This window comes from Bubalus bubalis, chromosome 7 (assembly GCF_019923935.1).
Source record: "Bubalus bubalis isolate 160015118507 breed Murrah chromosome 7, NDDB_SH_1, whole genome shotgun sequence".
Taxonomy (NCBI): domain Eukaryota; kingdom Metazoa; phylum Chordata; class Mammalia; order Artiodactyla; family Bovidae; genus Bubalus; species Bubalus bubalis.
Genome location: NC_059163.1, coordinates 14384420 through 14411118, shown reverse-complemented (window position 1 = coordinate 14411118; position 26699 = coordinate 14384420). Strand labels below are relative to the sequence as shown.

General features: G+C 51.2%; 1 protein-coding gene across 4 annotated transcripts in view; it reads left to right on the top strand.

Annotated features, from left to right (window-relative positions):
- The window catches only part of JAKMIP1 (janus kinase and microtubule interacting protein 1), a 158181-nt gene that overhangs the window by 109766 nt on the left and 21716 nt on the right, over positions 1–26699 (top strand). For 3 of the 4 annotated variants that reach the window (XM_044945661.2, XM_025289736.3, XM_044945662.2), the window contains 5 exons: positions 10834–10962; positions 12090–12218; positions 13625–13708; positions 16650–16712; positions 18645–19053. In XM_044945661.2, the coding sequence (XP_044801596.1) occupies positions 10834–10962; positions 12090–12218; positions 13625–13708; positions 16650–16712; positions 18645–18818 (579 nt within the window). In that variant the 3' untranslated portion in view covers positions 18819–19053. Of the gene's footprint in view, positions 1–10833; positions 10963–12089; positions 12219–13624; positions 13709–16649; positions 16713–18644; positions 19054–21611; positions 21714–22456; positions 22511–23038; positions 23105–26699 lie in introns of those variants that run through there. The other variant, XM_044945663.2, reaches the window with a different exon arrangement.

The following is a 26699-nucleotide window of genomic DNA, read 5'->3' as shown; positions in this document are numbered from 1 at the left end:
TTATGATGCTGTCATCATAAATACGAATTTTCAAGACTACATAATCTGTTGAGTGGATGGGCCATAAATTTGTTTGACGTTCTGTGTCCACCAGGCGTGTCTGCTTCCAGCTCCTCACGGTTGGGAATAATGCTGCAGTAATGTGTCTGTGCTTAGCAGACAGCTCTTCACCAGCCTGTTCTGCTAGATTCCCTGAGCGCTGAACGTTTCATTGAGTGACCACCCTTTCTGTCTTCTTGGACTCCCCGCTTCTGCAAATGTAACCACAGTGAACTCCTTTTGTCCAGAAAACTGTGTCCATAGTCTGGATAGTTCACATGGATAGATTCCCGGAAGTCTACATGTGGGTCAGAGGGTGTGAAGGCTTCAATCAAGAACATTCGCCCTTCTGCCTGCTGTATAGAAGGGTTGTGTCGTTTTGCCCAGCTGTCAGTAATGTACATGATGGCCATTTTCACCACAAGACATGTTTAAAAAGTAACCATCTAAAGGAATTCAGTTTGTTGCATGAACTGGCTGTGTTGTGGCCTCGTACACCCCAGAAAGGGTTTCAGGAAACCCAGTTTTGTGCCATGACTATATTTTTCAAACGTCAGAATATCCAGAATAAGAGATTGTTTCCCTTTTCCTGTTTCTGAATGTGTCTATGGGAAGAGAACTTTACAAAGGCCTAGACTGGACTTAGGATTGGCTAGGCTTGCATGTACTGCAGGCAAGGTGGGCAGGACCTGTGTCCTGCTCACTATGTCCTGGTCATTGCCTGGCACAGAGTGGGTGTCCCTAAATAGTTGTTGACTGAATAAACAAATTGCTCTTACTGGAACAAACGCACTTACCTAACACTGGATCATGCCAGGATGCGGAAGTTTGGTCCCTGTAATTACAAGAGTTTGACGCCACTGGAAGGCAGAATCTGGGAACCTTTAGGGAAATTTCCTGACCCGGCTTGGGGTCTTTCCCACTTACTGTGACCCACCAGTATTTTCCTTTTCTCAGGATTCAATGTACAGCTGTTTCCCTTATGCTCCTGCTTAATCCTAGCTAGTCCAGGGCTGGATGGATGTGTGGATTTATCGGGGACCTGGGCAGGTTTTTAGTCCCCAGGGCTTGCCCCTCAGGGCTGGGTGGCTTCCCTTTCTTCTTTCCCACATCGCAGGGATCAGTACTTTCTTTTCTCTCCTTAAATAATCTTCATTGCCGTCTGTCCCTCATGCATCCATGCACTTTATCACTTTGTCCGGGTCTTTAACGTGACAGAGTGTCTCAGTGAATGCATCGAAGGTTCCAGAACTTTCTGTCCCTGCTCTGCAGCTGTTGCAAGCCTCCTTAGACTCTGTAGTTCCCTGCAAAGGGGCTCCTCCATTTCCACACCACAGCCCAGCTGCTGCAGATGCTCTGAGGGCGCAGCAGTCATCTTCCAGGGGGGCCAGCATGTCCCCAACAGCTCCCGGCCTGTCTCACTGGACTCCTAGGGACAAGACTGGGGTTGGCTGTCCCTCCCTGGGGACCCTGCCGTTGATTTTTCAGCCCTGGGTGGGGGTTGTAGGAGAAGGACCCTAAGTGGTTCCTTGGGCTCTGTCCAGGGTTCAAGGCTTGCTCTGCGGAAGGTGTGATCAGGACCTAACTGGAAACAGAGCCCCTGCCCTGAAGTGGCAGGAGGTAGTGGGTCAGCCATTGGGACGTGCAGCCTAGCAAGGGAGAGATGTGTCTTAGGAGAGAGCTGGGCCCATAAAGAATGGCTAAAATGAGTACAGTTTGCTCACTTGCCTTGAAAGTAGAGCTGAGATCTTGGATGAGGCTCAGGAACCATGGCCTGGAGCAGCAGGGAGTCAGGCCAGCTCCTACCTGTGTAGCCTTGAACTCTGAGAACCTCAGTTTCCTGCTTTTTACAACACGTATCATATCTATGGGATCAAATGAAGCATCTGGCTCCAGGCCTGAAGAGTAGACAGGAATCAGTAAATTATATTATCCTTTTTCTTTCTCCCTTCATCTTAAATGAGTAGATTTCCTTTGGAGGGCCTGTTATATGCAGGCCCTGCATGGGGGGGTTAGATGTGAGGCCCTGCCTCACCCTGCCCCCCATCCCCCTCTAACTCATGGCCCCCATTTTTAAAAGAGGGGGCTTCCCTATAGCTTAGACGGTAAAGAATTTGCCTACAATGTAGGAGACCTGGGTTCAGTCCCTGGGTCAGGAAGATCCTCTGGAGAAGGAAATGGCAACCCACTCCAGCACTCTTGCCTGGAGAATCCCATGGACAGAGGAGCTTGGCGGGCTACAGTCCTCGGGATAACAAAGAGTCGGACATGACTGAGTGACTAACACTGCTACTACTGCATTTTTAAAAAGAGAGAGAGAGTCTCAGGCAGCAGTGAGGTGACATCCCCACCCTTTGAGGGAGGCTGGGAAACATCAAAGCACCACTGGAGAGTAGGCCCTTCCTGGGATCCAAGCGTCAGCTCTGTGGTCCCCTCCCCCGAATGGACCAGGCCTCTGCTGTCACCAGGACCCTGGGGATCACTCCTGGTCTGCAGCCCCTGCATACACTCTGACAGTACACCTGAAACCTATCCAAACTTGACCTTGTGCCCCGAGGCCAAGCCCACAGCCTTGTGGGAGGAAGAACTTGGGCATCCAAAGCTGCCCTGGGACAGAAGCCGGGGTGCCATGCCTTAGCCTGGCCACACGCCTGAGTGCTTTCCATCATGTGCATGCTTTCTCCATTTTTAAGTAGCCAAAGAAACCCTTTTTCCCCTCTCTAGTCATTTCCACTTGACTTTGTTCCACTTGACTTTCCCCCACGGCTCCGTCATCAGCCTTTCAGCATGGGGAGGGCTGGCTCCTGCCTCGTTTGCCGGGTTATGAGCTGCCCTTAGCACAGCGCCTGGCCCGCACCGTGGGGCTCAATCGCATGGACTAAGGGGGCTGTTCATCCTTGCAGTCTTGCCGGGATTCCCCTCCGAGCAGCAGGCAGCCAAGGGCTTTCACTCCGTGTTTCAGTCCCTGATGAGGGCTTGGCCCTTCCAGCCTGGGCAGCAGCCCATCATCTTGTTCCCTCCTCAACGGCCAGGCAAGTGGCTAAGCTTCACATCAGAAGCACGTGAAGCCCCACCGGGAGCTGCTCCAAGGGCCGCCTGCTGGGTTTGTGGGCCCTTCGGTAAAGGACTCTGGAAACAATTGGGGCACTGGAGATGGAACACGGGCGCGGTTTTGAAAGTGCAGGGACACAGGCAGCTGAGTGGCTCAGCCGCACATGCAGTCTGTACTGTCCTACCTGGGGCAACATCGCAGGTTGCTGGGCAATGGAGAGAGGGAGAGCAGAGCCAGGAGCCTGACCATTTCACCTGCCCAGGGCACCTCATCTAGCACAGCAATGCCCATGGGGACATCCAGATCACTTCCAAAGACTTTGGGATAGACAGGAAGTAATGGTGGTCGTAAGCAACATATTCTAGCAGGACAGGACACCCCAACACCAGGAGTGAGCCTGGGGGTGAGACTCAGTCTTCAGAGAGGACTGGGCTAGAAGCAGGTCTGCAGCTCCTGGCCCCCTGCCTAGAGTCAGGAGGGGACCCTAGATCCATTGTGGAGGGGCTTGAGGCAGAGGCTCCCTGATTCCAGACCCTCCCCTCCAGGCCCTTGCTTCTTCATCGGTCTCCACCTCCTTCCTTTAGGTCCTCATCTGCTATTCTGGGACCATTGCCACAGCTCTCTGGCTGCTCCCCTGCTTCCAGCATCTTCCTCCCACCAAAACTGTCTTTTTAAGGCACAGGTCTTACCCTGCACCTTCTTTCCTAAAAAAACCCTCCACTGGTTCTCCGTTTCTTAGGAGATGAAACTGGGGCTCTTTGGCTGGGCCCTCATGGCCTTCCAGGACCTGGTCCTGCTCACCTCCTGCCCCGACCCTGTGGCAGCTCGTGTCCAGCCAAGGCAGAACAGCTCTCAGCCCCTCCCATCCCCCTATCCCTCTCACCATTGTCTTGGTGCATCTTGTTGCCTTGGGCATAACAGAGTGTCAGGTGATGGGTACAGAGGAATTTTCACTCTTGAGGAATTTCTGGCAAAGTGGGTCTAAGTAGATTGAGGAAGCAGCCTACTGTACACGTGTCACGGTTTCCACAAAGCCAGGAATCCTTCTGCCAGGCAGAGGCTGTCTTTGGTTTTTCTTGAGGGTCCAAGTGCAGAGCAGCTTAGAGAGAAATCAAGTCTTTAGGCTTGTTGCAGAACTCAACAGTTTGTAGATGGCTTGACTTCTAGGATTATCTCCCTCCTCCCCATTAGCTGAGATTTTTTTTTCTATTGCTAGTGCCAAAAATTCAAAGTCGTTTAAGCAAATAAATGAATTTATATAACTGAGAAGTCTAGAGGTCCGGTTTCAGGTACGGCTGGATCCAGATGCTCACGTGCAATTATCAGGGACTTGTCCATCTTCATCTTTCGAGTGTGCTTTCCTCTGGACTGGCCTCTTTCTCAAGCAGACTCTCCCATGTGGTGGCCCAAACAGCTTTAGCAGCTTCTGGCTGGCATTATACCTGACAACCAACCTTTGTGGTCAGAGGATATCTCTCCTCAGTGATTCCAGCAAAAGTCCCGGGACTGGTGCTCCTTGGTTCAGCCTGGTCACAAGTCCATTCCTGACCCAGTCCCAACTCGGGAGGCACCTCATTTGGAAAGACAACTTAAAGACTTAGCACTAAACTGCATAGTGTGACCTGGTTACATAGCTCATATCATGGCTACTTTGAGAGGATCAAACATTATTGAAGTTGAAATAGATATGAACTTGGCTATGCGTATTTTTTTCTCTTGTGAATTGGGGCTTCCAAAGTGGTGCTAGTGGTAAACAACCTGCCTATCAGTGCAAGAAACTAAGAGACTTGGGTTCGATCAGTCCCTGGGTTGGGAATATCCCCTGGAGAAGAGCATGGCAGCCCACTCCAGTATACTTGCCTGGAGAACCCCATGGACAGAGGAACCTGGCAGGCTGTAGTCCATGGGGTTGCAAAGAGTCAGACATAACTGAAGCATCTTAGCACACACTTTTGTGAATTATTCTTTGCCTCTTAATGTTGCTTTGTGCTTAGTTGCTCAGTCGTGTCTGACTCTTTGTGACTCTGTGGACTGTAGCCCGCCAGGCTCTTCTGTCCATGGGGATTCTCCAGGCAAGAATACTGGAGTGGGTTGCCATGCCCTCCTCCAGGGTTGCTTTAATACCTTTCAAATAAAAAGGTTTACTTTTTAATGGTGAAATCTACCCTTTCTTCCTGCTAGGAGAGTTTTTACATTTGATCTTGTGGCTAGAGAAGCTTCTGCAAGAAGGTGCCCTCATAGGTGCTACATAGGTGTGGGAACTGAGGGCCACTCTAGCTGCCATTTTTCTATCGGATGGTGGTTTGCTTCGGCTTGTATAAATGGTAAAACAAATGCTTATGGAAGAATTGCTAAGAACCCAAGAGTTCAGCTAGTCTGGGGCATGCCCAGGGTGAGGGGATAAACCGAGAAATTTCCTAAGCGCACGAGGCAGGAGGCACCTCCCCGTTTTGTGCTCTGGTCCTGAAGAAGGCTCTCTCAGCATCACGGTTGCTAGGGCTGTTCCCAGGGGCCCTGACAACAGAGCGACTCGGGGAGCTTGGGGCTGGGAGGAAAGCCCCCAGTCCCCAGCTGGGAGACAAGCCTGAAGGCTGTCTGCTGTGACTGATTCACCCAGGCCCGGCCCCTGGAAACTGGCTCCTCTCAGCCCACGATCTGCCCCAGAGCCGGCATCCCTTTTAACAGAGGCACACCTTCTGGAGCATTCCGGTTGTTCTCAGAACGGTGCAGAGGAGAAGGAAGGCAGTGGACCTAGTGTGGTCGAGGAAACGAGAGTGCTCTGCAGAAGAATTGATGCTTCCTCCCAGGACTCGAGAGAGGCCTGGAATCTGGTGGCAGTGATGTGGCTTCCAGCTCCCCTGACATACACAGGCTAGCGGGTCCCAGACTGCCTCGCCCCCTCCCCGTCCCCGCATCCCCACCATGGAGTACGTCCTCTTCGTGCTGTATTTCTCCTTTTTCCTCTGTCTCTGCACCCTGGTGTGTCTGTACTTTTCTGGCTGCCAGGAGATGACCTACAAGCATGAAGGTAAGTGGCCAGCTTTGGGGGTCAGTTGCAGTCGTGTGAATATCAGTGGCTGTGATTGGAAAGCTCCTTCCTGTGCCCGGGATTATTGGGAATGACATGGAGGAAGAGAGAGGAGGCTGTGAGAAGCTGGGCTCAGCCAAGAGGTTGTTTATTTGGCAGCAGTGGTGGGGGGGGTGCCTCCCTTTTTCCCCCTCTGTTCACGTGATCTGCTAAGAATGAGCACCTCTGTATATGCAGCATGTCAGTGGAGAAGAAATGTTTATTTTCCAGTCATTGTTGCCCAAACTGCATTTCAAGCGTTTGGGTTGGTTTATAGAAAGATGTCAGCAAGACAGGGCTTTGGTGGCAAAGAAAATAGAAGTTCGGAGAGGTGGGCCCTTTTCCATAGAAGATGCATTTGGAGTGAGCAAAGATGCTCCTGAAGTTATTTTTTCCTTAGGAATTTCCCAGGGAATTTTTGAATGATGGAGGCTCCAAAAAATCGATAGTTTCTATTGTGCTTGACTTTCTTTAAAAACCCCATTATGAGCTGAGCGTTTGAGAAACAGTATTTCCAGGTGATTTTCCTTTCATTCCTTGGAGGCTTGTATGTAATTTCGTGTATATGAACATGCAGTGGAAGGCAGGGTTGCTTGGTCTCCAGAGAAGACAACCACCAGATTTTCACTTGAAATGTTGTCTTTTTTTTTTTAAAGCTTGTTTTTTTATTAATAAAGGCATAAATTTATCTGGTGCATTTTGGCTTCCCATGTAATACAGTCAGTTTAAAAAAACTAACTCTCAGGAAACAAACCAACCCAACCCATATGTCACACAAGGTGGGGGTGACTCGTGGTGGCCTCCCTACTGCCTTGGAATTTGTGTGCTGTGGATTTATGGACCGTCTCCTTTGTGGTTATAGAATTATATTTTTTTAATTTTTTAATTAGAGGAAAGTTGCTTTACCGTGTTATGTTGGTTTCTGCCATACAACAATGTGAATTAGTCCTAATTGTATATGTATATCCCCTCCCTCCTGAGCCTCCCTCCCCCTCCCAGCCCTCCCCTCTAGGTCATCACAGAGTGTCAGGCTGGTCTCCCTGTCTTGTACAGCAACTTCCCACTAAACATCTACTTTACACAGGACAGTGCATGTTGGTCAGTGCTACTTTCTCAATTTGTGCCACCCTCTCCTTCCCCTCCTGTGTCCATAAGTCAGTTCTCTATATTATACTTTGCATGTCCTTGTGTGTTTGATCCCGCCTTCAGAGCTGTTTCTTCCTTCCCTCCCTGCAGCGTGCTTCCTTGGGTTCTGTCTCTGGAGCCACGTGATACTTCAAGGCGCTCCACTGGGGTCCGGGCAGGTCAATTTTAAATGCACAGCTGCAGCGTCTGTAGTTAATACCCTGGTTGTTATTTGTCATTGTTTAGTCACTAAATCATATCCGACTCCACGGACTGTAGCCTGCTAGGCTCCTCTGTCCATGGAATTTTCCAGACAAGAACACTGGGGTGGATTGCCATTTTCTTCTCCAGAGGAATCTTCCTGGCCCAGTGATCAAACTCACATCTCCTGCTTCTCTTGCACTGCAGGCGGATTCTTGACCATTGAGCCACCTGGGAAGCCCAGTACTCTGTTTTAGGGCTCAGTAATTCCCAGGTGGCACCAGTGGTAAAGAACCTGCCTGCCAATGCACAAGACATAAGAGACGTAGGTTTGATCACTGGGTCAGGAAGATCCCCTGGAGGAGGGCATGGCAACCAGTATTCTTGCCTGGAGAATCCGCATGGACAAGGGAATCTGGTGGGCTTCTGTCCCTAGGCTCGCAAAGAATCGAACACAGCTGAAGTGACTTAGCACGCATGCAGTTATTTAATTCTCAGTCCCACAAAGTTTCAAAAAGCAGGTCACCCTAGGTAATGGAGCACTGAGTCATCACCCCCTAGAATAACCCACAATGCCTGCAGTAGGTGACCACTGCCTGGCTTCGTGTCTTGGCCGTGTGGAGACCGTGAGGCTTGATGTTTCTGGGGCTGCATCCATGTGCCGGGCAGGGCCCTCGCTGCATCACTGCTCACTGCTGATCAGCACAACGGGCCTGTCCCTGGAGGCCTTGCAATTAGCAGTGTTTACAAGAAATAAGGTCAGCTGAGTGGCTGCCCAGAAAAACAAGGAGCCTGGGGCTCAGGTGAACCGTGCGTGTGCAGAGGAACTGAGTGCTATGAATGTGTCCGCCGTCGAAGGTCATGGCCACAGCTCCCTGGAGGTGTGGCGTCTGGAGCATCATTGACACAAACTCAGGGGGGATTTCTCAACCTGGGGGGCTGGGAGTGTGCCTTTGAGCATAGAAATGTCTCCTCCAACCTCCACTCAGGATTTCATTTGACGTTGACGGAGTCTAGTAGCCAGGTGTTTGCCCACTGATGCCGGCTGCAGGAGTGAAGGAAGGGACACCGCATGCAAATCCAAAACTACTCATGGGTGAGCGTTTGTTTACCGTTGAGTTCTTTGCAAATACTTATTGAGCAACCAGTATTTCTTGAGCGTGTCAGGCCTTGACATCAGCACAGTGTATCTTATGTTAGGCGGTGATGAGCATTACGGAGAAAAATAAAGGAAGAAGAACAGAGACATGGGGGTGGGGATAGGCTAGTTAAGACTTTGATGTGGGGTCAGGGATGTCTTTTGATAAGTTACGTTTGTACAAAAACTGGAGGGAAGGGAAGGAGAGAGTCACGTGGGTTCTGGGGGACAGCATCTCGGAAGTGCAAAGGCCCTGCGGCAGGCACGTGGAAGGGGCGGAGGTGTGCTCAGCAGTGTGGCTGGAGCACAGTGGTGAGGAGGGGGTGAGGCCGGAGCAGAGTGGGGGCAGGCACAGGGCCTGTGGACCGCACTGTTGATGTCGGCTTCCACTTAGGTATAGTGCAGGGCCAGTGGGCTTTGAACAAAGGACCAACACAACAGAATTCTTGTTACAAAATAGTTACTCTGGTCACCAGGTTATGGGACAAAGGCAGAAGCCGGAAGACCAATAGTGAGAGGTGATGGTGGCTTGGACCAGGAGGCAGGTGCTGGTTCGTGGAGGGTTGGATCATGGGTTGAAGATCGAGCCAGCAGGGTTTCTCTCAGAGGCGTGGAGCATGGAGTGGAGAAAGGGGTTGGTTTTTGGCCTGAGGAACTGTAGAGGTGGAGTTGCCAGTGGTGAACACAGGTTAGTCTGAACATGGAAACAGCAGATTTGGGAGTGTTAGGTCAGTGTTCTCCAGCCTCCCTGGAACTGTCGAGGAGGTGGCTGACGTGTGACCCGGGAGTTCAGGGGGCAGTACATGTCCCACCTGTGTTAAATAAACAAAAAGCATAAGGCGAAAGCAGTTTGCAGAAACACAAATGTCAATGCAAGGCCATCGTGGGCGACAGCCATGGCCGGGGGCCTCCCTCAAAGCCCCATGAGAGATGCTAAACTGTGCAGGGTGACAAAGGAGCTCCCTTTGCCTCACTTCCTGGTTCTGAATTGGTTCCTAATCCTGTTAGTGGCACCAGCCACATTTTTCTGACATCTGGACCCAAGAGCTTGTACACAAGCATTGGGTCTGACAGCGGGAGGTGCCTGAGCATGCGGGGAGCGCCTCTGTGTGTTGACAGGTGGGGAGGGACCCCTGGGAGAACGGGGTTCAGATTAACGAGTGGGAGCCTGGAGCTTGGCTCCGGATTTAGGTATGGTTCTTTATTCACGGTCAAGAGCATCTCCTGATTTGTAAAATCAAAAACCTTCTCACGGGCTGTTTGAGGCGTGGGGTGAGGGGGGGAAACCAGTGTTTCTTGGACAAGGGATGTTGATCTGGTGATTGTGGGCTGGCGTCTGTGGCCCCAAGGGACCGAAGCTCTTTGGGGCAGGGACTACACCTGGTTTTGATTGGTTGTGGCCCCCCAGGCCCCACCCAGGGTCTGACCCATAGAAGGTGCTCAGTCAAGTGTTCACTTAAGGAATGAATGAATAAGTGAGTGAATGAAGCCCCATCTCTTGTGATATTTGGGGTGAGAGAAGTGCTGGATAGGGTAGCTGGAAGCCCAGCACACAGAGCCTCAAAACTGCCTCTGAATCTGAGTACTGGGTGTATATGGGTCCATTACACCATTCCTTCTAATTTTATAAGTGTGCTTGTTAAACTAAACTAAAATTGCCTCTTGGGGCACATCTGGTGAGGACCTGGGCCCCCCACCCCCCAACTTGCCCAGCCAGTCAGAACCCCAGGTCCACCCGTGGACACTCTGCCCTCTCACCATTCCGTGTCTGACCTACAGCCCGACATCTCACGTGGCCTGCCCCTGCCCTCCCCTCCCCCACTCAGTATAGCAAGGATGCTACTCACCGTGCGTTACCACACTGGGCACGTTGCTTGGTGACCTCACTTTGTGCTCGGGGTGAGGTGGGGGTCCTGTGTCCCTCTGATGGAGAAGGGAGCTGGCTCTCAGACAGGCTATGTGGCTCCCTTGCAAAAGGTCATCAGCTCGTGAGCCTGGAGCCAGGGTCGGGCCAGCACCCTCTGTGGTCACCCTCCAGCCTCTGACCACCTCTGGCCGCCTCTTTCCCCCTCAGCAGTCACGCCTCCCCCATCCACCTCCTGGGATGCCCCAGTGGCCCTGATGCACAGTGTCTCCCCGCGGACGACGGGGTCGGGGTATCCAGGCTACTCTTGAGTCCCTCTCTCATGCTTTGCAAATTGCCTTTCACAGAAGCATGTTGTGGAGACATTTTTTGGATTTGACGAGGAGTCTGTGGACTCGGAAACACTGTCGGAGACGTCCTGCAACACGGACAGGACGGACAGGGCTCCGGCCACACCCGAGGAGGACTTGGACGACGTAAGTGGGCCTCACCCCCGGGTACTTGTAAGGGGGTGCCTCCCGCCTCACCTGGCCTCTGTAGCCGCACTCCCTCCCTGTGAGACGAACCTCGCAGTACCCGTGTGGTCACAGCTTGTGGCCAGGGAGGGTGGTCCCCACTTTGATGGGTTCTGAGAATGGTGATGGCAGGGTGCCTGCAGTCTAGGGGGGCCCTTTCCCTTCCCAGCACAGATTTCACACTGGAGACCTATAGCCACGGCGGTGCTGCTCGCCCTTTGTCATTAAAACTGCTGTGTGGTGGTCTGCCCCTCGCCCCCCCCAGGCTTGTACACACACACACACACACACACACACACACACACCTGTGTATATAAAGATGGTGTGTCACTGTAGGAGAGGATGCGAGCAGCACAGAAAAGAGCAGAGGGAAGCCGACTCCTCTCTCTCACGCTTTCCTGACCCTCTGTCTCCGCACATCCACCTTCCTGTCCTCTGCTCCAGAGAGCCTGAGTCACTCAGGAGCAAAGAGCAGCCCCTTCTCCCCACCCTGCCCCACCTGCTGGGATTCATTCTGGAAACCCCAAACACAATCTTGTCGGACACACGCTTTTTGATTTGCCATTTTCACCAAGAATGTGTAACAGGCATCTTTCAGCACCAGATGCTGTGTTAGTCATCATCATCCGTCCTGAGCAGCCCCTCACGGATCCGCACGTGCGTCCAGCCTAACAGGCTCCTGATGAGAGGCGTACCGGGATTCCAGTTTTTCACAACTGCAGCGATGCTCTTTGGGTGGTTGTTTCCTTAGGAGAAATCCCCATAATGAGACCTGCGGGGTGGGAGGGGCGCCTTTAACCACATAGACGCACACTGTGCAGTTGGGACTGGCTCACCCTTGTTCCCCTGCACACGATTCAGTGATTCCTGGGGTTCAGGGAGCTGCAGGGAGGATGGCAGAGAAGGCATCTTCTCCCCAGCGTTCTCTCCAGAGCCCTCCAGTTAGGTCCTGGCCGCGGCCGGTCTGTTAAGTAACAGCAGGCAGCGGTCGTAACATCTGCACATTGTCTTTGGCTGACTTGACCCTGGCACTGCCGTTCACATCAAGTCACGGGCTTCCTCACGCTTTTCTCTTCCATGACATGAAGACGACAACCCGAGAAGAGGCTGACCTGAGGTTCTGCCAGCTGACCAGGGAATACCAGGCCCTGCAGCGAGCCTACGCCCTGCTTCAGGAGCAAGTGGGCGGGACACTGGACGCCGAGCGAGAGGCCCGGGTAGGTGCCGGGGGGAGGTGTTGAGGGGTCGGACAGAGGCTGGGTGTCCCGTGCGTGCCCTTCCCAGCAGCCGGATTCTGTTGAGAGGGCATGGGGGTTGCCTGGCAGCCTCCGCAGTGGTGACGTTCCAGCATTTGGCAAATCCAACGGGAGCTACCTGCCCATCCTCAGTGCGGGAGCAACATTTGCAGAAGAAATGCTGCTGTCTCAGTGTCCTGTGCCCCTTCCATTGGCAAGAAGGGTTTCAGAAGTTTGACTCGGTGATGAAATCAGACTCACTATGAAACAGACATCTCTCTTTCCTGGCTGAGAAACCCCCAAGAATGTTCCTAAGGCACGCAGGCAGGGCTGCCTGGTTGCTCAAAGCCCACCCAGTGCTCGCTCTGGTCCCTGCTGGCCACCCAGGTCTGGACCATACCAGCCCTCATGGCTGGGCTGACCTCCACCATCTAGTAACATCCACTCACTGGCCATTAGCCCATCTTCGGGAGTTGCACAGACCAGTCTCAGCCAGCCCTTCTTTCTGAAGGCAAGAGGGACCTCTGGGAGTGCTCCTGCTGGGGTGAAAAGTCACACCCCCGTTTCATTCCCACAACAGCCCCATGAGGTAAGGGGTGGCAAATGAGGCTGTGGAGGGAAGCTCCTCGGCTACAATAGTGTCAGCCTGTAACCTGTAGGTCAGAGGAAGTACACTGGAGGTGTACGCTGGAGGTGATTTGGACTGAAACATGGGTTTCTCATTAAAAAAACTTCAGCTCCTTGCACCATTCAAAAGTTGAGAGATTTCATGTAGAAATCTGGGTTCCTGGCTTCTCTTGAGAACTCAGAGCATCTGGCAGCGCCAGTCTTCCCATTCCGGGTAGTCACCTTTGCTGCAGCTGCTGAGTGGCAGCGCCCCCCCCGAGTTGAGACATGTGCCCCTGGTTTGCCACAGTCCCCACCACTCCCTAGTACCCCTCACCCAGTCAGTCTCTCTTATTTATACTACCCGCCTGGTCCTCGGGGTATCTGGTTTTCAGCCCTCACTGTCGGTGACACCTTTGTCAAGAGATGGGCTGAGCAAGGGTGAAAGTGTGGCTGGCGTTGGTGGTACAGCCCCGGCACGGGATCAGGAAGCTGGGCTGGGAGCTGACGTGCTGGCCCCTCACTTGCCCTCATGAAGAAGCTGGCCGCTTCTCCAGGCTGCAGGCTCGTCTTTCAACAGGGGTAGCGCTGGCGGCCTGTCAAGGCCTTGCGGTTCTTCCAGGTGTCACACCTGTGGGTGACAGAGGAACCAGGCAGGCCAGTCGGCACATGTGCTCCTAAAAAAAGGACCCGTTTCTCAGGACCGAATGCCACCTTGTCCTTTCCCCTTCTCTGTCATCATCCGGGGGGACCTGCTCACTTCCTGGTCTTTTGCATTTCAGACTCGGGAACAGCTCCAAGCTGATCTGCTGAGGTGTCAGGCCAAAATCGAGGATCTGGAGAAGTTACTGGTTGAGAAGGGCCAGGTGAGCAGAAATACTCACGTGACCTGTAGCTCTTTGCATTTCTATCCCCTTGGTGGTGTCGCTGGGGTCTTTGGTGCCCAGGGGGATGGTCTGTCAATCTGTATCATTTGCTCTGGAGATGTGAGAGAAAAAAAAAAAATGCTAGCAGAGTTCAGGCGGGACTATCCCAGCCCATTTGCCTCTTTACCAAGTTTTTAAAAATCCAACATGTTCCGAGAGTCTAACTTGGCTTTTTCTTTGTTTGTTTGCCAAGTGTACAAGAATAGGAGACAACTCCAAACATAAAGTGATCAGCAGAATCTTTTCTGACTTGAATCTGGAAGAAAAGCTGACACTGCCTATGAGGATTCAGTTGTGCAAATGAACTTGCAGCTAGCTCTGAGTAATGGCAGAGGTGGCCTTGGGAGCCGGTCCAAAGCTCTCCATGAGGCAGGGGAGCAATGCAGAACATACACCACAGCCAACAAGCCACAGGCCAGCCCTGCCCCTGACCTCTTGCACAGCCCTGGGAAAATTACGTGATTTCTTATGCCTCAGTTTCCTCATCTTTAAAATGGGGCTAATAATAGTACTTAACACATGGGAATGGGGGAGGAGGGAGACTCAACAGCAGGCTGGGTGGAGTCCAGGGGAAAGATGAGGCTGTTTTCACACTTCTGTCCTCACCTGCCATTGACCTCAGCTTCCCTCTTTCAGGCTGAGCTCACAGGTTGCAACTCGCCCAACCACAGCCTATGATTAAGTTAACCTCCCACCTGAGGTGCTAGGCCCTGTTTTGGGGTGTGCTGTGCCGTCAGTTCCTGCTAAATAAAGGGGCCAGTCTGGAACAAAACACATGGCCATTCATTCAGCGAGCACTTTACCAGAGCCCTTGCCCTGTGCTAGGCTCTGTGCTCAGCGTGTGGGATCGTGTATCAGTTGGCTATTGCTGCCTAACAAATCACCCCAAAACTGAGTTGTTTACAAATAACAGAAATTTTGTGTGCTTACAGTTCTACGGGTCAGCAGTTTGGGTGGTTCTTCTGCTGGTCTCCCCTGGGGTCACTCTAGAGGCTTCATTTTGCAGCCCATTGTGGCTAGATGGCCCCAAATCACCTCAGTGTCCTGTCTGCACATTAGTGCCAGCTATTGGCCAGGCTCTCATGGTCTCTTGTCCTCAAGGAAGCTGGCTCCTTTAAATAAAGGTCTTGGAGCAGGAAGAAAGGGCAGCCCCCAAAGCGCAAGTATAGGCCATGCCTCTGCCTGCATCACATTGGTTAATATCCCATTCACCAAAGAATGCTGCAGCCACACCCAGCGGTGAGTTTGCTCCTTGGGAGGAGCTGCAGAGTCACCTTGCAAAGGGGCAGAGCCATGGGAGGGCCATTGCCAACAACCTCCCACAGGAAAAAAGATGAATGCACCCAGCTCTGGACTCAGCCTCGTGGGCGTACACGTGTGTCAATCCTGGGAAGACACAGGGTGATACGCGCTGGGTAGAAGGAAGGGAGGGAGGAAGTTCCCTTGTTTATACCTTCATCCATCCCCTGGCATTTACTAAGCATCAGCTGCACGCTGAGCACTGTGTTAGGTGCTAGAGATGCTGGTATAAAGACAGACTTAGCCCCGCGACTCATGGAACGTTCCTGGACAGAACTTGTCCAGACAAAGATGTGGTTAGGCAGAGGGTCTCGGATGAGCAGAAGCGTGTTACTGTGATGACACCAGGTCCACGGGCACATCCGTGGGGGCGTGGCCTGGACACTCGCCCTCCAGCCTAAGAGAGCAAGCCCTGGAAGGGCTGCCAGGACCAGCTCGGGTGTGCTCCAGGTGCTTTTCTGTCGGTGATAACAGATGTTCAGTTAAGTCACTCAGTTGTGTCCAGCTTTTTGCAACCCCATGGACTGCAGCACGCCAGGCCTCCCTGTCCATCACCAACTCCCAGAGCTTGCTCAAACTCATGTCCATTGAGTCAGTGATGCCATCCAACCATCTCACCCTCTGTCTTCCCCTTCTCCTCCTGCCTTCAGTCTTTCACAGCATCAGGGTCTTTCCTAAGGAGTCGGTTCTTCCCATCAGGTGGCCAAAGTATTGGAGCTTCAGCTTCAGCATCAGTCCTTCCAATGAATATTCAGGACTGATCTCCTTTAGGATGGACTGGTTGGATCTCCTTGCTGTCCAAGGGACTCTCAAGAGTCTTCTCCAACATCAGAGTTCAAAAGCATCCGTTCTTTGGTGCTCAACTTTCTTTATGGCCCGACTCTCACATCCATACATGACTACTGGAAAAACCAGTAGCTTTGATACAGATGAGCTCCCTGAAATTTAGGGAACATGAGTGGAGGAGGAATGCACAGCAGACCTGCCAATTCTCTTTTTCAGGATTAAACGTTTAGAGCAGTGGTCCCCAGTCTTTTTGGCACCAGGGACCAATTTTATGGAAGACAATTTTTACCCTGACCGGGGTGGGGGGGGGGGCGGTTGGTTTCAGGATGATTCAGCACCTTACATTTATTGTGCTCTCTATTTCTAGTCTGACTCACTAGAAAAGACCCTGATGCTGGGAAAGGTTAAAGGTGGGAGGAGAAGGGGATGACAGAGAACGAGATGGTTGGATGGCATCACTGACTCGACGGACATAAGTTTGAGTAAGCTCTGGGAGTTGGTGATGGACAGGGAAGCCTGGAGTGCTTCCATGGGGTTGCAAAGAGTCACACACGACTGAGCGACTGGACTGACTGATTTCTAATTTAATGCCTCCACTGATCTGACAAGAGGTCTGGTTCCCTGGCCCAGAGGTTGGGGACCCCTGGTTTAGAGGGACAATGAGATCATTCTAACTGCTCTCCTTCTCTCTGGCCTTTTCATAGAAAGGTTCGTATGAAGTCACCTTTCCCACTGATGCTTTGTTACTTAGCTGTCTGCTTCAATGAGTATGAACATATTTAGTACTTTTCCTTAGGATTCCAAATGGGTTGAAGAGAAGCAGCTACTCATCAGAACAAACCAAGACTTGCTGGAAAAGGTACGTGGCACCAACACCCTGAGCCCTGCCCCAGCCGATCATGGAGCCCGAGGCCTGCTCCGGCTGCCGGAGTCTCACCCACACCCGTCCTGAGGGCTCCTACCCACTGGTCCTGTCTCTGTCCTCTGGGTCGGGGCCCGCAGAGCTGGTTTGCAGACGTGGTGAGGCCTGCCAGTCCTCCTTATGCTGGGCTTCCAGGCTGCCTCTACTGTTGCCTTGGATTCCAGACCACTCCCCAATCCCCCCACCCCCACCACCTGCTCCCCAGGCAGGGTTGGTGGGCAGATCCTCGGGCAGTCATGGTCCAGTTCATCGACTGGAGCCCGTGGTGCTGGCAAAGCCGAATTTGTCCTTCCCTTTGTGGTCATGGAACTTGTGGAGAGTCGGCTTGAGTGGTAAATCTAATGCTTTGGGACGAGACCTCAGCTTTATGTTTTTCTTATTTGTGAACAATTCAGTGATTTTTTTTTTTTTTCAGTAAATTTACTGAGTTGTGCACCCAGCCCCACCATGCAATTTTTAGAACATTTTCAGCCTCCCTTAAGGATCCCTCTTGCCCCTTTCTAGTCACCCCTGTCTCTCACCCCTCAGCCCCTGGAAACCTGCTTTCTGTCCCAGCAGATTTGCTTGCTCTGCACCTTCTGTCCTGGTGTAAGTGGACTGTGTTAGGCCTTAGCTTCTAAACATCCTCAAATGTCCCAACCGGACAAGCCCAGCCTTGCCCCCTTGGGGGGCGGCGGGGTCCTGTCCCAGCTCTGTGCTGACCTGTCATGTGGCCGTTCATTGTCCCATGTCCCTCCACAGCATCTGGGGCATTGGGACAGAGCCGGTCACTTCCTGTGGGGCAGCTCCAGGCTTTGGAAGAGATTTCGGATCCCTGGTCCTTCTGGCTAAATTCTGAGAGGCCCGGAAAACTCTTATGCTGTTTCCAGATGTCCCCCTGGGGGCAGTACCACCCCATTAGAGGTGGGGAGGCGGGAGTAAAGGTGACCATGACCCACCAGTGAAAGTGAAAGTCGCTCAGTCATGTCCGACTCTTTGCGACCCCATGACCATACAGCCCATGGAATTCTCCAGGCCAGAATATTGGAGTGGGTAGCCTTTCCCATCTCCAGGGGATCGTCCCAACCCAGGGATCAAACCCAGGTCTCCCGCATTGTGGGCGGATTGTTCACCATCTGAGCCATCCGGGTAGCCCAAGAATACTGGAGTGGGTAGCCTATCCCTTCTCCAGCAGATCTTCCCAACCTAGGAATCAAACTGGGGTCTCCTGCTTTGCAGGCGGATTCTTTACCAACTGAACCATCAGGGCCTTCATTTCCATGCATTGTCTTGGTCCTCACTGCAGGCTGCCAAGTGGGGGCTGCTGTGTGCCTCTGTGTCATCCAAGGAGCTACATAGCTGGCCCAGAGTCTCCCAGTGGGTTTGGGACCCAGGCAGCCCGACTTTCCAGACTTTCAGATCTCCTACTCATAGGAGCCCTCTGGGGAGTCCAGGGCACCTTCCTACTGCAACTAGCCAGGCCCTGGGTGGGCTGACTCTGGGAGATCGGGATAGAAGGAATTCAGACAGGCTTGGGGATCATTGTTGCTTCCCCAGGACTGACCTTTGGGAAGGGACTCAACTGCTCTGTGCCTTAGTTTCTCCACCATTCGTGTATTCAGCAAATACCTGGCCCCCATGCAGGGCCAAGCTTGGGCTGCAGGGACGAAGCAGGCACAGCCTCTGATCTGGGCCATCCCAGCCCCTGGAGCAGAAAGGGCCCACCTTGCACACCCACTGAGACCCTCCCCTTCCCACCCTACCCCTGGTAATGGCCCCTGTGTCCCCAGGCCAACACCCCGGGGGCCTGTGATACGGGACACGTTCTCATGGCCCCCGATGAGAAACAGTGCTTCTCCCGCCATTAACCCGCAGGTGTCTCTGGTCTAGATTTACAGGCTGGAAATGGAAGAGAACCAGCTGAAGAATGAAATGCAAGACGCAAAGGATCAGAACGAGCTGTTAGAATTCAGAGTGCTAGAACTCGAAGTAAGAGACTCTATCTGTTGTAAACTCTCAAACGGAGCAGACATTCTCTTTGAGCCCAAACTGAAATTCATGTAAAGTCCCAGATGTTTTTCAAGCATGTGTAAGGGGACCTGTGACACTTGTTTTCTTTTCTTTCTTTCTTTTTCTTTTCTTTTTTTTTTTTTTAAATCTGTACATTGAGAATAATTTCACTGCCTTAATATGTTCTGAAGAGAATGCTCACCGAAGTCCTTGGACATGTACCAGAGCTAATCTATTTATTGCCTACGGCTTGTTTTTGCACTTAATAAAATAATTTGTTTTTGCAATATTTTGCCTTTTTTATTTGTGTTTCATTTCCATAACTACTTCTTTCCTGCATGCATAGTCACCTGGTATGCCTTCTGCAAACGCGGACAGAAGCACTGTTGCAATTGATAACACACCTTTTTAAAGTGACCTTGCATGCATGAATCTCACCTTTTGAAAGAGCGGGGTCTGACCTGGCCTGCGGCTGACTCCATAATGTGTTTACTGCTAGTTTGGCCTGTTTTCTCTTTGCCAAGGTAAACACAAGGTAAGTAAACAGGGTAAGAGGAGGTATTTGCAATAGGTAGTTGAGAAAGCTTGTAACGTTACTCCAACTCCTTGACGCAGTGAATGCAAACCTGGGCATTGCGAGCAGTACTGGACTAAATATGTCTGTAACTCAAACTGCAACTCAGAATGATTCCCTTAGCGTGAAGGGAGATTGACTGTTGTCCACAGGTAGAAATCCTGTTGCAAACCTTCAGTGACGTCCCAGATACACAGAGCTGGATCCAGGCTGATGGTTGGATCAACCACATGGATGGTTTTATTGCTTCCAACTGGAGCCCTGCCTCGGATATGTTACTGTATTGCCTTGCTACCACCTGACTTCATAATCCTTTTTCGTTTGTTCGTTTCCATTTCAAACGCATCTCCATGTGACACACCGCCTGAGTTTGTGACTGGTTTTCTCTAAGCATCTGTGCTGACACGGCTGTCCTTTCCCTCGGCTGAAGCCTTTGCATGTCCTGAATCCTCGGTAAAAGTGAGCTCCTTGGCGATGTTGGTGTCTCTCAGATTTCGTTTTCTCCTCTCAGCTTCAGTTAAAATTCTGCTTTCTCTAGCACAGGGCTTCCCTATGGCTCAGCTGGTAAAGAATCCGCCTGCAATGCGGGAGACCTGGGTTCGATCCCTGGGTTGGGAAGATCCCCTGGAGAAGGGAAAGGCTACCCACTCCAGTATTCTGGCCTGGAGAATTCCATGGAATAGTCCATGGAATAGTCCATGGAGTCGCAAAGAGTCGGACCCGACTGAGCCATTTTCACTTCACTTCACTTCCCCAGGGCATCTCATCCTATACTTTGTTGTGCTAGCATGGACTGTGGCCTGACTATCTCAGAGCCAGATGTGGCCGTGTGATTCAGCTCTTGTCTAAACATAAACTGAGTCCTTCGTACAGGCAGTAGAAGTAGAAGTTAAGAAAGATTATGGTGACTACTTCTACCCCTGTCAGAAAACCTTTCACGGCTCTTTGCTACCCGCCATTTCTCATGAGAATTCCATAAGCATTGATCACTTTACTAGAACTTTCAAGTGTTTCCACCATCCTTTGGAGGAGCCATTAGAAATCAGTTTTCTGACTTTCATTCATATAAAACATGAGCTTTCTTGTGTCAGCTTTTCTATGGAGACCCCCTGTAAGTAAGTATTACAGGTAGAAGGGACATCTATAGCACGGAACCATTGTGAATGTGGTTGTTCGAGTCTAATGAGGGAAATAAGGATTTCTATCTAAACTGTTTCAAACCAGGTTAGCCAGACTGGGGCTTCATGGAAATTAATTGAATTAATGGCCCTGCCCTTCCCTTCTCCTTTAGAGGATCTGCTTAGGGACCTGCCATCTAGTGCTGCCTTGGCTACATTTCTTAGTTAATGGCTAAAAAGTAACTCTTGGGTTCTGTGGCTCGATTCTGCAGCCATGGTCCAAAGCAGGCTTACTGACTGTAATTTTGAGGAAATAAAAGCAGTTTGATTTCAAGGTATCATTTGGTGAGGCCTTGGCTGCTGGCTGACCTGTCCATTGCTCGGGGTTTAAAGGCAGCTCTGTGTAGGAAACGCAATTGAGACCAGAGTACTGTTTTGCTGCTGTCCTTTATTTCTGTAAGTAATTGGGCAACTCAGTTCCTTTTAAAAAATCTGTCACTTTACCTATGTTTAATGTACTACTTCTGGGAAAATGCTTGCTCTCCTTTTTTAGTAGTTGAGATTTGACTTATCAATCCAAGGCAAGGGTAGAATGATCATTGAAAGGTTAGTGCAGATCAGAAAAAAAATTTGTGAACAAAGTCAGAAGATCGTATTGAAAAAGATATGAAGCCAGGGTCTGGGGTCTGGCCTTGTCACTCAATTGCATGGGACCTCGGAGGGGTCCTGTCTCACAGCCTCCTTCTCTCTGTCCACAAAACGGAAGCATTCACGGCTGCCTCCTGGGGTTATGTGAGGATGAAGTGAGCTAACAATGACTTCTATTGAAATTTCCCGCGATTGTTCTTCATCGAGTATTTAATGATGATTGTGTGACTTCTTGGGCTTTGATCAACAGGTCCACTCAGGACACTCTGCTAACCATTTCTTCCCAGCTGACTAGGTTAAGAAGTAACCCAGTGTCCACAGGGGATCCACTGCGGGGCAGACAGGACAGCGTCTCTACCACCGACCAGACCGTAGCCTGAGTGCACGATTACTAGGAACACCTTTGCCAACTGGAATTCCTTGGTTTTTTGCTGAATAACGTGGGAAAATGACAAGTGGTGAAATAATACAATAAAGTTCTGTTTTTAAACCAAATCTTTTCCCCAGGAGAGAGAGCGGAGGTCGCCAGCATTTAACCTCCAAATCACCACCTTTCCCGAGAACAACAGCAGCGCCCTCCAGCTGTTCTGTCGCCAGGAAGGAGTTAAGGTAGCGTGCCCGGGGGGGGGTGCCCCCACTCTATTATGGCCATGGCCCGCTCGCCCAAATGCCAGGCTCAGCTGGAAAGGGGATTGTGTGCCTGTGCCAGGGCTAGAATTGATTTTAATAAGATACCCCCTGTCGCTCCACTCTGTTTTGAAAGTCAGAGTTTATTACTCCAGCTGGGTCACAAAATTTGTATTCATGTTAAAAAGAGCAGAGGCATGGGATACAGCCTTGAAAGCAAACCCCACCTTGGCCCCTTCCTGGCTCTGGCCCAGAGCCTGTCTGACCGTCAGTCTCTTTATCTAGGAGATCTGAGTGGCAACACCCACACCGTGAAAGGGGTGTGACAGTTTTTAAACTAGATAATGAACCTGAAGACTCAGTGAAGTGCTCAGAGCACGCTGAGTGTTCTAGAGACGGGAGCTGGTGGTGGTTCTCACAACCGTTGCCCGTGACCCTGGAATCCTGCTAGGCCCGCGGGCACAGAGAGGTCCTTTCGACCTACAGGATCCCATGAGAATTTCTAGAAAGCAGTGTTTGTGCTGGTGTAAAACTCAGCCAATACACGGCAGTTAGCAGCCCTCTCTGCTTGAAGGGACCACCAAGAATAACTCTCCGCCCGGCCTTATGTACTAAGAGACAAGGAAGGGAATGGTGTCTTACAAGGAGTGAGGGCTGTGGCCCCAGAGATTGGTGTGGATGGCCTTTGTAGCTCACACAAAATGAACGTTGGACATCTTTTCCAGGATGTGAATATTTCTGACCTTATGAAGAAATTAGATATCCTTGGCGATAACGGGGTAACTATGAGCGATCGGTTTCCGGTTTCGTGTCCTTGTTTTGATTCGGGTGTACTCTGTTGTGGCTTTTGTTTCCGTTTTTGTTTTAATTTCTTCCTGATTTAAGAGGTCGACTAAGTACAATGTAAGGCTTTTGTATGGCCATGTTCCTGCGTGGGTGGCTGGGTCCGCATCCGTCAGAAGTGGGGTTCTGAAGTTAGGTCATCCTGACAGCGTGTGAGTAATGAGGGTTAAAAAGGCCTAAAAATAAATGCCCGGAAAGAAAGTGGAAGCACTCAAGATCTCTGAAATCCCAAAGTGAGACTTTTGCCTTCTTAAAAGACTGGGCTTGAGCGAGGCCCTGTTTCTAAAAGGCTTGGGGACGCTGTGTGGGGTGTCCCCACCCCCGAAGGGCAGGTCCTCAGACCTGTCACTTCTGTGAGTTGGGGCTGACCCTTGGGATGGCTGCTTTCAGAGTCGCGTAGGGCTGACTGTCTGCACGGGATGTGGGAGCAGTGTAAAACGCCCTTGCCCATTTTTGTGTTTTAGAATTTGAGAAATGAAGAACAGGTTGCAATAATCCAGGCTGGAACTGTGCTTGCCCTGTGTGAAAAGGTAGAGCCCAGCGGCATTTCTGTCCATACACCTTGTCCGAGCTTCCTGGCACCATACAAGAAACTGTACATTGGCGTCTCGCTTTGTTCTGGAAGCATGGTTCTGGTTTCCTGTCTGCGTTTGCATGCGCACGTGCACGCCTGTTCGTTTTCCAGGGGAAAGTCACTCATGCTTATGGTAGAAAGCTTAGAGACTGAGAAAGAAAATCAAAACTCCCCTCGAGGAAACCCGTCTGCGACAGTTGGTTTTATTTCCTTTCAGTTTCCCCCCCCCCCGCCCCTTTTTTTTAAACAAACAAACAAACAAACTTTGGGATCATACTTGACTTTAGCTTTTAATCCTGCTTCATAAGCTTTCCCCCATGAGATCAAACGGCCCTGCATCATTCTACCTACAGCCATGCCCTCAGTTAAATATTCTTCCGCTGTTAACATATTGGAGTATTTCTGCTCTTTTTTTCTGTTTATCATCATGCAGCGATGAGCAAGCATCTTTAATCATAAGTTTCTATCTATGTTTTAAAACACTTCCACAGGATAGATTCTAGAAGTGCGATCACTGGGCTGATGGGTAAGAGGGTTTTTAAGAGCTTTGACACTGTTCAGTCGTTTCCAGAAAAATGGTACCAAGTCGCCTTCTACATGAACGCTACCACTGCCAACCTTTCTTGTTCGGCAAGGCATATGTTGCCACTAAGAAGTCTGCTGATAGGATAGGCAAAAATCATATGACATCATTATTTTAATTTTCATTTGTTCAAGTGCTAGTGATAATGAATTTTTTGTGTATTATCCATTTTCTTGTTCCTTGACAATTGTAATTCCATTCCATTCCATTTGTCATTCATTCATAGCTTCGTTCAATCATGCCTTCATCTATTCACTTATTTAATATGAATTTGGTCGTAATGATGGTTTTTCTTACTGACTTCTCTGTGAGGTTTACATGCTAAAGATAATAACTTTTGCCATATTTATTAAAAAAAATACATTCCTGATTTGCCTTTTACATTAATTTAGGGTGTTTTAAGACATACCCAACTTTTCAATGTGGTCTTGTCTGTGGATCCTTTTCTTGTAAACGTGAGTTAAATTTTAAAATGCTATTTTTATAATGATGAAGTCTTAATGATTTTAATCAGGATTCCTTCCAGAATCTTTGGGAGGACATTTAAAATGTAAATAGGTTTTTTTTTTTTTTGCCCCTGAGAACCTGTCCAGCCTTCCCTGTGCACAGGGCCCTAAATGTTGGCAACAGACTTATGGCAAAGCCTTGCTGAGGTCACACAGCTGGTAAGTGGCGATGCCCACTTCACCGTCACAGTCACCTGGCTGAGTCTGCATTCTCAGGTGAGCGGGGGTGAGGAGGACTCACACCTGGCTGGTTGTTGGCCCCTCGGATACAGGTGATGATAGGTGACAGGGACATGGAGTGCATTCCGAAAATATCCTCTCAGCAGGAGAGCCAAATGTGACAGTGTAGCCTCCTGGGGGTCATGGAGAGAAGCCAGCAAGCGCTTTCAATTTATTCCATGTTCATTCCAACATGCACTACCCAGCACGCCTGGAGGATGTGCCCAGGGCTCCCTTCTGGTTCCCCAGGGGCCCCTCCCAGGCTGGCTCTCAGCTCCACACCCGCTAACTGCAGGGGCTGCTGCAGGCCGGCCCCTCCATCTCCCTGAGCCCTGAGCCTTGCTGGTGAACATCAGGACTCCAGGACACGGCACTTTTAACCGGGACCAGGCACTGCTGCCAAGCACCCGGGACCAGGCTGGGTACTGAGAGGTGACTGATCCATATATAAGGATGGTGAGCAAAGAGCAGGCAATGCCAGGGACCAGGGTGGGGCTGGAGCAGTGGGCCTGGGGAGGGAATCTCCCTCTCTTCTACCCCCTCGAGCCTCTTGGAGGGTGACAGGCTGTCTGGAGTCTCCAGCCCTGCCGAGAACAGCCTCTGCCAGGTACCAAATTCTCCCACCCAGACCCTTCCCAATAAGCTCCTCCCCACATGCAGCAAACAGAGGTCTTTATAGACTCACAGCCTTGGCCCTGCCTCAGACCCTTGGGGCTCCTCGACAGTTGTGCAAGGTGAGCGGCATAGATCCCTTGTACACCGAGAACACAGGGCCTCCCTGGCATGCGGCTGCTATCTACTTTGACCCTGTCGCCCACTCCTTGCCCACCTATAGCAGCCCCTGCTGGTCGCTGATCATAGAATCCCAAGTTGGACGGCCAGCGCCATGCTCTGCTTCCTAAATGCAGAGACCTGTGCCAGCCGCCCTCGCCTACCAGCTCCCTCTGAAATCCCACAAGGGTGGCGGCAGGAGTGATGGTGCCCAGGGTTGGCACAATACTCAGGATTGGTGCTTAGAAGCTGGACTCTGTGCCAGTGAGAGGGGCCCAGCTCCCCATTTGGGACAGTCCGTGGAGACTGGACTTAGAGACAGATGTCCTCTCATTTTCTCAGGGACATTTCTCATTTCCTCTGCCACGTGTCTGTGATTGAAGCCCCAGTGATTGGGAGGTGCTGTGTCTCCCTCTCAGAGATAAATGGCGCTGAGAGCACACAGCCAGAAGAAAAGTGGGTCATTGGGACCCCTGGAAGCACCTACAGGTCAGCCAGGGTGCCCAAGTGTCCTGTTTGCCCGGGATGTGGGATTTCAGTGTTGAAACGGGGACAGTCCCAGGCAAACAGGGACAAGCTGGACACACTGGAGCTGACAGGTGCTGTAGGAAAGCTGGCAGTGAGACCCAGAGCCTCAGTGACATCCTCAGCCAGCCCCCCCTCAACCAAGTCATACGTCATTTTGAAAATTGCCATTCAATTCTGATATCTGACCAAACTGAGGTTCACTTCAGTTTTCTCTCTAACAGTATGAAACCCCTTTCATAGCCTGTGAGTGATGTGCCACTCAAACTAGTTTGCACGGCCCCGGCATTCCTAGGGGTGCTGGTGCTAGGTGCTAAGTCACTTCAGTCGTGTCCGACTCTTTGTGACCCCATGGACTGTAGCCCACCAGGCTCTTCTGTCCATGGGATTCTCCAGGCAACAATACTGGAGTAGGGTGCCATTCCTCCTCCAGGGGATCTTCCCAACCCAGGGATCAAACCCATATCACTTATGTCCCCTGCATTGGCAGATGGATACTAGAGCCACCTGGGTGTGCAAATGGGGTCCTGCCCAGGCAGCTTGCCCTTCTCCCATCACCACCTGGGGAAGCCCTGCTCCTGCTGGAAGGTCTGGCCAACTCAGCACCCGCCAGATCCGCCTCTGGTCAGCGGAGTCCAAGATCAGGGGTGTTGCCTTGCTGCCCGCCGCCCACCACCACACAGAGGCTGAACAGAGAACACGGGATGTCCAGGGGCGTACAAGCAATCACAAGTCACTCCTCTTCTCCCACAGGTCAAAATCAGTCAGAAAGATGGACACTTTTAAAAATCCAGGCTCTCACTGGTAACAACAGACTGGAGAAGGTGGCTTAGGCCATGGGAAAGTTTTCTAGTAGTTGGCCCAGAGTCAAGGCCTTGGGACCCTTCTCTGAAAGGAGGGTTGGTCTTAGAGGAGGAAGTTCCCCACCCTGGGCTCTGGGACCAGAG